This window comes from Urocitellus parryii, chromosome 7 (genome assembly GCF_045843805.1).
Source record: "Urocitellus parryii isolate mUroPar1 chromosome 7, mUroPar1.hap1, whole genome shotgun sequence".
Lineage (NCBI taxonomy): Eukaryota > Metazoa > Chordata > Mammalia > Rodentia > Sciuridae > Urocitellus > Urocitellus parryii.
In genome coordinates this window covers 25,766,696-25,780,798 of record NC_135537.1, presented here as the reverse complement: position 1 = coordinate 25,780,798, position 14,103 = coordinate 25,766,696, and the positions used below count along the sequence as shown (strand labels likewise).

Here is a 14,103-nt window from a genome sequence, read left to right as displayed (position 1 = left end):
TCATTTCTCAGTTAAACTGTAAAAAGACAGGCTTTCGCAAATCTGCATTTCAGGTCATCCATGCTTATACTCACTGATGCCCATGTCAGCAATAAAACTTATTTGATGTTTAAGGAACATAGACTTTCTTTCTTTCTTTCTTTCTTTCTTTCTTTCTTTCTTTCTTTCTTTCTTTCTTTCTTTCTTTCTTTCTTTAATTTGAAAGTCAAAAGTCAAATAAAAGTTGTCTTTCTTTTATTTTGTCCTGTGTTAACTAAAGATCAAGAGATGAAAACTTGAATGATTACTTGATAATAAAAATATAATGATAAAAATTGAAATGATATAGCCATTTGCTATAAACAACCATATTTTTAAATTCTGTTTTTCAATATTGATAAAAAAAACTGTAGTAAAAATAAATTTTAAATAATGGTGGCTTGCCAGGCAGGCACAGAAGTGCACTCCTGTAATCCCAGCAGCTTGGGTGCCTGAGGTAGAAAGAGCAAAAATTCAAAGCCAGCCTTAGCAAATTAGCTAGACCCTGTCTAAATAAACAAAAACAAAACAACAACAAAAATGGAATGAATATATGACTCAGTAGTTGAGCTCCACTGATTTCAATCCCTGGTACGAAAAATAATAATTATAATAATTGTTGGTTTGCAATTTTGTAACCATAAAAAGTTTTCTATAAATACTTGGTTTGTATTGATGTAGAAATAACTTATATTCAAAAAAAAAGTAAGGAAAAGCATTTTCTTTTCCTTTTTTTAAACATGAAGAACAATGGAGAAAGGCAAAAATATGAGGTAAATTAAGCATTATTTCCTTCATATGAACTTTTTGTCTGACAATCTTGAAATAAGTATTCAGGGGTTGGTTGGTTGGTTTTAGGTAACACAGTAATACAAACAATCTCCTTTTATTTCACCATTAGACTCCATAACAATGAAATATATATTTCCACTTAGGCAACATACCAATCAGTATAGAGTTATTCACATCAAATAATACCTTGACAAATCCGAGATATCTTAGTAGAGATATACTCAGTTTCTCAGAACATCTTGAAGTTGAAAGCATGCAGCACATAAAGTAACACTTGTATAAATATGTGAGAAAAGGAAAACTAGTCTTATAATTCTAGTTAGAATTCCAAAACAGATATGTGGGTCAGATTAAAATATTGGGAAAATTTTAGTAAACATATTATTTGGTACTATAAACATTTTACTTCCATTTCATATTGACATAATGAAATTTACTATGTTGGAATCATCTGAACTAGCAAAATTTTCTATTTATATTTTTTATTATAGGATATATGCATTTCTTTCCAAAATGTATCAACTGATTTATGTCTGAATCATATTGTAATGTTATTTTCCACAAAATGGACAGTATCAATCTTGAAAATAGGTTTTTACCCTAAAATATATGAAGAAACCATAATTATACAGCTTCATACCTTGAAATAACTGTGTGCTTTCCAAACAGATTACTTAATTTGATCAATGATCTCCTATTAATATTTGCTGTTTGGGATTTAGAATTTTCAATTCTAACTAAAAAATGTAAAGATCCGATATTAAAATTGTGAAACCATAAAATATTTAATAACACAAGAGTTCCTAAGTTTGTTTCTTGATAATTGACATAAAAACTCAATTCATGCCACTTACTATTTATATGTGTAACTCAGTAAACACAGGCAAATACCTTTTTTAAATAATTCTAATAAATGGTTTCACTTAAAGAAATCATTAAAATATTTCACTGGGATTTGGAAATGAAGAAAAATACACTTGAAAATATACTCTTGTTGAAGAATCAACAATAGTGCCATACATAATTTTCAAAAACTTCTCTCATTTTCTATCAACATACTGTTTTTAGAAGTTAGGTACTATAACATAAATGGCTTTTTTCAAAGGTCCAAACATGGATGCAGGTAAACAGGGAGGTGAGGAATTTTTACCAATTGCTATTAACTTGTATCACAAACATGTATAGCTTTACCAAAATCATTTTCCATGTTGTTTATGGTAATACAGATGTATGCTCTAATCCAATGATTCTTTTAATCTGGGATTATGAGATGGGCATCAGATTATCTAAAAATATGAATTTGTGAAGAAATGGAATATTTCAGAACATGAGATTTTCAAAGGAGTAACAATTGATATAATTTATTCAAATTAAGAATACGTTTTCTTAAATGAAATTGCTTTTACATAAATATGCCTTAGAATTTATTCTGTAGAAATTTAGATATACTCAAATAAGAATTCCTACAGGAAACCATCAATTTTAGAAATTTTATTCATTTTTATCTCACAATCCAGAAGTACAAAACTTGACTGTCATCATCAAATGAGGTCAAATATGGAATATATTAAAATATTGAATAAATTTTAGCAAGAACAATTTGAAGTTGGAAAACCCCTGAATTAAAACCATTAACTCAATAACATTTAAATACATAAAATATAAATAACCATCATGCATGTTATATAAATATTAATGCAGTTAATTTGGTAAATACACAAATATTTTGATAAAACACACACAACACAAACACCACAAACTTCACTCTTGCACTAGAGAAAGTAACAAAAAAGGAGTACACTCACAGATAGAAAACTTGTTGCTGTTGTCTTTCCCTGGAAACAATTTAAATCCTCTAGATTTAAAATCTATGGCCTTTTTCACTAGTTAAAAAAACAAACAAAAACATGTATCAGGAAATACAATTCAAAAATGAAATTCAAGTTAACAAATTTTGTTAGCATGGAAGTATGCAAATTTAAAGAAATTGCTTTCTTAAGCCTGTATAGGGTACCCTGAGGAAAATAAAAAAAAAAAAGTAATATAATCACCTAGTAATATAAGCAGTATAGAATTTTAAATATTCTATAGGGAAAAACCTGCATATACACATAAATATTTTTAAAAACTATCCAAACTTTTACATAAAACCAAAATCTAATCATAAACCACTTGGATTCACCAAATTGTATGGAATAAATTTAATTAGAAAAGCAAATAATACTGGGACATTAGCAGAAAGAATTTAATAAACTTGGCTTAAAAATTAAATCAAAAATTTAAATTACCTAAAAATTTAACTTATTTGAAATATTAGGAAGAATTTAAGAAAATAACATAATTGGAAATATTCAAAATACATTTTTAATAATTTGGCCACTAATTTCCATTCATTAGCATTGCTTTTGACACTATGACTGATACAAAATGTGTGGAAGTGAATCACAAGTATTTGGAATCTTGCACTATTTGAATACTTGCAACTTTCTACTACTTCTAATCTTAGGTATAGAAAAACAATATCTTTAAGATGAGGTATCACATTTTGTACTACATCAAAATAGATATAAGTGGATAATCTAATAAAAAATAAATTCATATTAATCCAGTGGAGTCACCTATACATTTTTTAAAATTTAATTTTAATGTGTTAAAAATATTCTCCAAGTAACTTGGATTAAAATAACTTTTACTTCATTCTAGTACAAATTATGTAATTAAGTCTAGATGCTATGGGTTTTAAAAACTGATAATATTTCAGAAGACCATTTAAAATTTTAATTGACACCAAGTGAAATAAAGAATATGTATTTAACTAAAATCTTGTCAATTAAAAATAGTTATAAAATCTGACCTAATTAGATATTCCAAACATCAATTATTTTCTTTAAGACATAGCATGAACAAGAATATAAGAAATATATTTAATGTAACCAAGTATGGCATAATTTTTACATAGTGCTTTTTATGGTTAAGGATAATAGCTTTAAACATATGCAATTAGGGCTTGGAACGTGGTTCAGTAGTTAAGAACTCCTGGGTTCAATCCCCAGTATCAAAATAAAATAAATTAAAAATCGTGCAATTAGATTTGTTCATGCTTTCAATTTGAATAAAATGCAAAACTGATCTTTATTTGATAGTTTAAAATCCACATTTGGCTGATTCTAAACTGTCTTTCTACCAACTAGTTCAAATTAAGGATCTCTTATTGATTATGAATATTTTTGTGATTTTTTCTTCTTGTTAGTACCTCCAAAGGTAGAAAGGTAGAGATGGGGCCTGATGGCTTATTGGGACATATATTTATGAATTATCTATGCATGCTACATAGATTAATAGAGGAACATGAAAACTGGAGTAGAATTTAAGACTCCTGATCTTTGGCAATTATTAGTTGAGTGATTTGCAAAAGACCTCCATTTCTTCTCTTAAAATAGAAAGGTAAAACTAGACAACCTCTTCACCTCTTTATGGTTCAGAGATTGTCTGTGACTCTTATTTATAGTGAAGAATGACTATTGCTCTCTCAAGTGATGCTCTTTGGGGTGATTCTCCACTGACACCTCCATGATAACTTAAAGCATAATTCTTCTGAAGTATTCAAATACTCTAAATATAGTTTGGCCACTTTTAAAATTCCCTGCTGCCTCAAATTGTTTTCTTTTCTTTTTTTAAAAAATAACTAGCATTTTTATTTCTGTGGCAGAAGTCTAGATTTTTCCATTCTAACCATGAATTATAAGAAGGGATCTATGTCTATTTTTCTCTGTATTGTACAATTTGACTTTTTAAGTATTACAAATTAATCTGAAGATTTCATGATAGTTTTAACTCAAATCATAAATTATACAAAAGAATCTTTTTAAAATGATGACATTGTGCAACCAAAGGCAAAAGTTGTATAATATTATATAGGTTAAAGATTTAACTGTTGTAAATAATGTTTAAATAGTATATGTGTGGAATGGAGAAGTATGTATTTGAAGAGAAGGACAGGTTTGTGTGAATGTTTATATCTAATCTGAACTATTTGGTTGCAGTAAGAGACAATACCTGAACACGAAAACAAGTGAATGCTTCTAGCCAAAAGAACATCAACTTGGATCAGTAATTTTAAATATTTTTTTTTTCTGGCTGTAACAGGATGTTTATTTTTTTCTTTTAAAAAGCACCTATATATCAAATTATTCTTTTTAAATCTACATTTTTTAAAGAAAAAACTATAATAACTGTAATATAAATAAAGAAGATGAATGGTAGAAAAACATCTATTTTAGGACATAAAAGGTTGTGAGTATAAATTAAAATTTAAATTTAATTTAAATGCAAAATTTAAATTCACACAAATTTCAAAATGTAAGTAAACAAATACTTTAGAACATTTTATAATTTTTTATAGAAAGAACACATATATATTTATGAAAAAATCAAAGGGTTTGATAGTCTTTTGATAATAAGATCTTGTCCTATATCTTTTATAAAAGATTTTATATCACATGTGTGCCATAAAAATGTCACCAAGGAGTGTTTCTAGTGACCAAAGTTAACTTAAAAAAAACCTGACTTCTTAAAACTTACATATTTCAAAAAGAAGCATGTAAAATTTATTAATACAAAAGAGAGTCAATGTTGAAATGCATAATGATGTCATATATACATTAAGAAAATGGTAAAAGACTGTGTGTTATTTGTGGCAATTCCCTGCACTGTTCAGTAAGCTCCTCAAGGGCAGAAAAAAAAATCTTGCTCATATTGTGCAAGTGATGAATAAATATATGCAATATTTCTAGTGCTGGTCATTTAAGGATATTTTGTTGAGAGAATTCCCTTTATTAATTTTGAATTAGGAAAGGTGAATAAGTAAAAGACTGAATACATTACAAACTGATCATTTGTAAGGGAATGTTTAAATACATAAAAACTATGTATGCTCTAATAAATTAGAAAGCATTAAATGTAAGTCCTATAGGCTTATGCATAAAGATCCATTTCCTTTGTTTTCTTATGTTTTTATAAGCCAAATTCTTTTTATCACTTTTGCTTGCTTTTATAACTCTTTGTTGTTTTTGTTTAACTCTTTTTTCCCCTATATAATAAAAGTATGTTTTAATATGTAAAATGTCGGGCAAAAAGGAACAATATGAGAGCAATCAAATTCATCCTTGTTTATTTAAAAAACACCTTTTTTTGTGTAACTTTCATTAGATCAGTTTTAAATCACTATAATGGATTGTTGCATTATGGTATCTTCAAGTGAGCTACTGTTCAGTTATCCTCAAAATCAATTTGAATTCTAAACTTCCTTTAAAAACATATTCAAAGAAAGTGATGTTGAAGATTTATTTAGCCTTGCTTTCTTGTTAATCAGCTGAAGTCATTATTCAAAATGAATTAAATAACTCATACTACAAAAAGTAAACATATATCCATAGAAGTGAAAACAACCTTGATTTTTTTTCTAAAGTTTTTTTAAATAAATAAGTATCATCTGACTTTATTTTTTATTAGAGAATCCTGATTAGTATAAATTAAGACCATGAGGTATGGTGGGAGGCAATAGATTAGGATGCAGTTGAATTAGTTTTGGTGTTTACTTTTATTGTTAGAAAACTAAGCATATTATATAGATGTGATAGAGGGAATTCAAACATCAGCTGCAGGTTTGGAAAAGATAACTTTTAAGTGGTCTTTTATCACAGAGCTTCTATAACATAATCACAAAATATCTCCTGCCTTCATGTTCTTTATTGAAATTTGATGGTTTTTTCACCACATAATCTCAAAAATTAAATATTTATAATTTATAATTCTGTTTGTTGGCATTCATATACATAACAAAAAATCTAAATTTGGAGAACATTTATCTTTGAAAACAAACACATATAATTAGTATTACTAAAACACTTTTATCAAGTGGAAATAATTTACATTCGAGTTTCTGTGGCATTCTAGGAGACAGTACCATTATGTACTATGTGTCATTAAAAAATCCTAAAACTACTCAGTTTCTACTTATGTTATATTATAATATAATAATTAAGGTAAAATGAATGTAACATTCTAATTTTGACCTTTCAAATTTATAGTATTTATTTTGACAATAAAATATTCTGGAAGTGGTTATGGCTGCATTATAAACATATGATTCTACAGATTATGATGATTCTTGAAATAAAAAAGAATTTCTCATGAGCAAGTAATTGGTATCTACTGATTTAGAGGGGTTATTTCTGCTTTATTTTAACATTTATCTTCAAATGTTCAATAATGTCTTTATCTTCCTCTTTTGTACAACCATTTGATATGGTATCTACTTTTTATTTTGTAATTTCTACTTATTATTTTAAGTTAATTATAATGTTAACATTGTCTTCAATAAATAGAAAATATGAATAAAAATTAATTTCCTGCAGTTTTTGTATATTTAAAGTAATTGACATGTGTTTTGATTTTGAGAAGATGGCACATCTTAACATTTATATTGATATTGAGAAACATGGTCACTGACTACTAGTTGTACTACAGATTAAACAATGTTATTTGTTACATTTATTTCCCTAGAGTAGGAAGTGACAGACCTGTTTTCTAGTCCTGTAAACATGAAATACATTTGTTAACTTCTCCATTCAGATCTAGAAGGTTCATTTGTTTAGCCTTAACTATTTGGAAAGAAAATTCAGACCTAAGAAAGACAGGCAAATGTCATTAGAACCCTCTGTTCTAGACTGGAGATTAAAATGTATTTAGAGGTTATTAAAGTAATTATCTGTGTTAAGAGTCCAGGTTTTGTTCATTTGTTTGTTTTAAGGTAAGTATTGGCTCATACAAACAATGACATTTAACATTTTTTGAACATCCTATATTAGCTGAACAAAACACTTAGAATATGTTTAGTATGGGGGCTTCTATTTATGACTTCTTCTGTAGAATCCTTAGAAGAGGAAAAACTGAGAAATTATATTGATGACAGAGTAAAAGCTGGGTGATATTCCTGCATTGTCTGTTTTTCCAATTTTCATGTAATTTTTACCACTGGATTAATAATACAAACTTCTGAGAAATAATATTTTTTATAAATGTTTTTATAGTCCAATTTTTAAAGGTGATTAGAAATATGCTGCAATTATATTATGTTTCTGAGGTATATAGGAAGAAAGTATAATAGAAAATTCAATAGTATACTATCAAGTAATTCATGTGAAAAATATTTTATAACAATGTTAAAAAATAAATGAAGATTAAAATCTACATCAAGGGAAATAATAATGGCCACCACTTGATGACAAAAGCAGTGATGCAACTAAATACATTCAAAAGTACAGAAAACTTCATTTAGAAAAGAATATAAAATAGGGATTTGTAAGATCTAAAACATTTTCAAATTCAAAATAATAGAATTTCTGTATTCTAAAATATATAAGTGATACTATACATTAATTTTTATAAATACTTAGAATTTTAATGTGCTCTTCCTATTAAAAAGATACTAGAGATAAGTAATAAGGTTCAGATACCTCAGTATGTTTGTCTATTTTTGTGTCACTAGGGATTGTACTCAAGACCTCATGCATACAGGGAAGGCACTGTGCCATTGAGCTACATCTCCATCCCTACCAATATGCTTTTTAGACCTTAAAATACATATGCCAACACTAGTTTGTGGCTAGCACTTATTCTCATATACAGAATATGTAAATGTAAAATATATGTGATGCCCAATTTTTAGTAACAAATATAATAATGTAATTTGCCACCATGCTTAACTTCTATAATAAATTCTTAAATTATCATATAGCAAGAGTCTTTAATGTTAGTTATTTATGTGACAGTTATTGCCAGTTACAATTAGTCAATCTCAGAGGCCATTCCAATTGGTGATACAATATACTAAATGTTTTTCAAATATTTTCTATTGTCTTTTTCACTATGTAAAAATAGTATGTAAATTGTGACCTACTATCCCTGAATTTCTAACTCAAAAGTTGTATTGTATACAGTTAGAAACCTCCCCAAATATTTGACTAAAATAGAAAATTTATTCAGAATGTATAGAAATGCCCTTAAATATATAATTAAATACATTAAGTTATATGAACCTATGAAACAATTATTTAACATACAAAGAACATGTGATCAGCCCATTTCCATTTTTCAAAAGATTCTGTAGCAAGTTCTCAAAATTGAAAATGAGATTGACTTTGACTTCCAATCTTTTCAACAATTTTACAATAGAAATAGCTGTAAAGTATGTTGACATCCAATTTGAATCTTCATACATGTACTTTGGATAATGATGTCATCACATTCCAACAGATATAAAAAATTGTGGTATATATGTGTAATAAGAATTGTAATGCAAAAAAAACAAAGTACATATATAAAGGCATGAATTGGTGTGAACATACTCTATATACAAAGATATGAAAAATTATGTGTAAAGGAACTGTAATGCATTTCGCTGTCATGTATTTAAAAAAATAAAATCAATAAACTAAAAAAAAAAAAAGAAATAGCTGTAAATTCTGTTACTTGGGAAACTGAAGGGAGTAGTAAGAATGATAAGGAAACATCATGTTTTAGAAAAACAACTTGTTAATTTTTCACATGCCTTGTAGATTGAAATAAATTTGTTACTTTTATTTAGGAGACAGTGGGCTGGATATATAGCTTGGTGCTAAATTGCTTGCCTGTTATGTGTGAGACCTTGCTTTTGATTCTCAGCACTGCTAGGAGATGGTGTACAGTATAAATTACTAACTGAAAAGAATCACATAATTAATCATTGGCTAAAGACTCTAAAAATTATATATGGGCTTTCTTTCTTCCTAGAAATGGAACAAATTCAGGAATCCATAACACTTGCATAGATAACAGCAGATGCACCCACAATGCTTGGCATAACAGGTCTTACAGTTGTGATGTGTTGTAAAATGTCACGATTATATGAAAAATGTGGGCTTTATATATTCTCTTTAGGGATTCTGATAATTGGCATAATAAAAGTCACCATATGGAAGAGTTACCATTGATACAGTTTACAGATACTTTTAACACTTTAGAACTATCTCAATCTTTAACATAATTAAGCTTTTAATCTTTGTTTTCTGCCAGCTTCAAATTAACTAATATTATACAGTGTCTTTTGTCCTATAATGAAATATTAAGATCCACTCAATTTATATATTTTGTTAGGCCCATTTTTGCATCCAATGGCTTTGTTTGTTTTAATGATGATTTCTGTTATCCTTTTGCATAGATTTTACTATAAAGTTTACATGTAAAATGATAATAATATTTTCTTACTCAAGATAAAGTAATGTACACCAAATACTAGTTTAATTTCCAATTTCAAAGACTATTTACTGCCTTCTAAAATGAGAAATAAACAACTGCTTTAATAATAGTAACCACTTTAACAATTCTCTTTAGCAGTTCATTGGAATGAATCTATCCTTCCACTACAAATTTCCTTAGTACGGTAAAGAATTATAAATTTAAAAAACAGAAAATTGGATTACTTAAATAAAGATGTTCCATCATTCCTGTGATTTAGGTTTTTATATTTTATCCAAGAACTGTACTAGAAAACTATATATTAGTACATGAATTCTGTTTAAAATAAACAAAGATAAGCTCTGATAGTTGTATTTAATGCAGGGCTATGCAGCTAGATTTATGGCTATTTATGAAAGCAAAGCACTCATCATAACTCATCTATGTCCTAATGTCCATTTGCCTTTTCTGATCTGTTCTCATCCTCTTCCTTGACCTCTGCCCAGGTTGATCTCAATAGCTTACGTCCTTGCTCCAAAAATTGTGGTATTAAAATAGAAGAAAAACAGAATAGTAAGCAACACTCCAGACCTACTGAAATCAAAATCTGAAGGTTCCCAAATCCCCAGATGATTCTTATTAATATTTAATTTTTAAAGGACTGAATTCTACCTACAGACTCCCTTATACTTTGGGCAATTCCTGTAGAAAGATGGAGGAAGGGATTAAAGTAAGATAAATTTTATTCCATAGAAAACCTCACCATGTCACTGATTGGAGTTGGCTAAGATTCTTAATTGAAGGGTCCAGGTCCTTTCAAGTCAGCCTGCTGATTCTAACACTTCCCTCCCTTTATTCCATAGATTGAGAATCATGTCTGTCCATATACTATTACCCTAGGCTACAGCATCATCATTTGTAGTTTCTTTGATTTATTTATTTAGAGATGATCCCTTTGAAAGCACCTTCCTTTAATAAGCACAATGTCCCATTGTTTTCAAATGGACTGTGAGTTATTCCACTGGCACATGAATATTATTATATGATTTGGTTTCAGATATAGTTTTCAGGCACCATATTCAACAACACTTTTTATTTGTTTATAACCACCATCATATTTGAAAGGATAGTACATAGAATTCTCAGATGATTATTATTAATCATCCTATCATTGCTTGCTCACTCACAGTGCTCCAGATTAAACCCAGGGTCTCACACAGTAGGCAAGCACTCTACTACTGAACTATATTTCCAGCCATGCCCTGTTGTTCCTTTGGAAATGTTTTGAAGATCTAGACTACACAGATAGGCTCTTTTCTAGCAATTATTTTCCAAAGAAGCACAGATAACTCACAAATATAGGAGATTGAAAAGAAAGTTAAATTAATTCAGCTGAACTGAATTTGAAGAGTACTTGAATTAAGGGTGAAACTAGGGAAAAAATAAAATGCATATTTCTCAAATATCCATATTAATTTAAATGTTACATATGACTTTGGTACAACTTATATGTGACAACAATATTGGTAGTGTTAAACTGAGCCATAAATACCTGTTTATGACACACTCTTTAATGATTAAAAATCAAGATTTTTATTACATAGGTTACCTCAATATTTCACTCATTGGAGTTGGCAAAGATTTACTTTAATAGTGTAATATTACCTTAAACTGTTTTATCCTTAGGGAAATGAAGTACCAAAGAATCTTAAAATCTGAGCTAATCTTTTTTTGCAATTTGTTCTCATTTATCTTTACCTTGCAAGGTTTTTTTATATTAGAGTATATTGTCTTTTCATAAAGGCTCCAGAAAAGGACAGTCCCACTTATTAGTAGTATATATAAAAAAACAATAGGTAACCTATGCCTACTTGTTATAAAAATCACAAAATGAGAAAATAAAATCAGTTCTTCTATTTCTCCTCATGTGAAAACAGAGAGAAGGTAGGCGGATTATCCAAGACCATATGTATGTTAGAGTAATATATTCATTCATTTCACTTGAACAATTTCATACTACCATCTATACCAACATCTAACTATGAATAATATTATTCCACATGTTCAATCAGAACTCTCAAGTGTATATCTTGGAAAACTATAGCAGATAGGATGTTCAACCTATTCTTGTTTATTCAAAACTAATATTAAATAATTAGTAACATCTGATTTTAAGTATGTTTTGTTTTAATGTGGCTTAGAAGCCATATTGACTGGACTTGATATCAAATAAAGACATTGGTTATTTGTCTATAGCACCAAGTATAATCTCATGAATTAAAGATGCATACCTTAAGAGTATGAACACATGAATTAAAATGGTGCAGCATAAGCCAACTGCTTTTTGAAATTCAGTTCATCATCTAGAATTTTTAGTAAAATCATCTTTGGCTGCATTCCTTTCTAATGAGAAAGTTCAGGAGATTTGATGAAACTATTTTCTTCTTTAATGTACGCCTATTCAATAAAAAAGTTTCTCTCTAGGCTCTGGATAAATTAATCAAGGAATTTCTATCACTTTATCTGGTTTGGTACCATGAAGAAATGCTGTTTAAAGAACATTTTAAAGGAATAGAAAGCATCAACATGAAGAAACAATAATCCACAATTTAGAATATAAATGACGTAATTGTGAAGAGAAAAATATTACATGCAATGCACCCCAAACCTAATACCATGCTGTTCTGCCATATATGAAGGTTCTGCTCTTCCTAAAATTTTAAAGATTAATTGTGTGATTTCACTCTGTGCACAGCAGGGCAGCCATATGCTCTAGAAAACTACATTCAAGAGAAGCAGCTTGTTGCAAAAGTGGGTGAAAATGCCCTGAAATAATTCTGAACAAGATAAAAATGTTTCTCTAACACAGGACCATTTTCTTCTATTCCAAAAGGCAGAGGAGTCCACTTTGGCACTAGCTTTGAGCACAAATAGGAAGTCTAGCCCCTTCAAAATATTTTAACAAGGAAAAAGATTTAAAAGTTATATACATCAGATTTACTTGTGATCATTTCATTCACAGGTAAAATAAGCTTTGTAATTATTTGAGGAAATCAACACACATAAAACCATATTCATCTCTGATCTTTAAAGTTAACCTGTCCCTTTTGAACCATTCAATACATATTGTTATAATATTTCCTTATTTTCCTATTCTATTAAAATAATAAATACATTCTAATGTAGAGAATAAGCTAACATTCTGAAAAAGCTGGTAGGTTAGGTAATGTGGGTAAGAATTAGAAAAGAGTTATGAAATAAGGCCATTACTTTGAGACAAAGGGTTAGTGTAAAAAAAAAATGTAGGTTTCCTTAAAAACCTGTTCAAAGATCACTATAATATTGGTTCACCAGAAATTCTTAAAATCTCTCCACTTTACATAGGGCTAATTCAAAAGCATGGTTTTGAAGGGTAGCATTGGATAAAAATGTTAAAATGGTTACTTGCAGATTCATCATTTAGATAGAAAATAAATTTAATTGCTTAATATTGTCATACAAATCCTCAGGCATTCAAAGTATTTTTATCTAATATCTTTTAAAACTACATAACCTGTTAACAAGTAAATTCTAACATTTTGCTTTTTCTCTTCTTTCTCCCCAAAATCAAATTACTCAACAAAATGTAAAAGAATCAGAAACAGAAAAATATATTTACTGTTATGAATGAAACTTTTTAGATAATTTTACCAATGTGATGAAATAGAGTAATGCAATAGAAAAATGAGAATGATATCCAATAAATAATTATGTATTTAAATAATAAATTGGCACAATCCTGAATATAAATTTTTGAATTGTTACAGATATCAACATTGAACACAATTTTCACAAAATAATGTCAGGAAAGAAAAGTCAACAGAACAATGAAAAAAAAAACCCTGAATGATAGAATATTGAAAAATCATGAAATACATAGCCAATATTTATATGTAATTCACCCCCAAATATTGAGCATTCCCTATTTTATCGATATTCAAGATTTTATATTCCAAATAAATAATTAATTAAATAAAA

At 28.3% G+C, this 14,103-nt stretch overlaps 1 protein-coding gene across 3 annotated transcripts in view; it reads right to left on the bottom strand.

Moving 5' to 3' along the window:
• Csmd3 (CUB and Sushi multiple domains 3) overlaps nucleotides 1-14,103 on the bottom strand; it is a 1,110,517-nt gene that overhangs the window by 682,969 nt on the left and 413,445 nt on the right. For 2 of the 3 annotated variants that reach the window (XM_026384530.2, XM_026384531.2), the window contains one exon: nucleotides 2,616-2,693. The exons of the other annotated variant lie outside the window; for it this stretch is intronic. In XM_026384530.2, coding sequence (XP_026240315.2) covers nucleotides 2,616-2,693 — 78 coding nt within the window. The remainder of the gene's footprint in view (nucleotides 1-2,615; nucleotides 2,694-14,103) is intronic. 3 annotated transcript variants of the gene reach the window in all.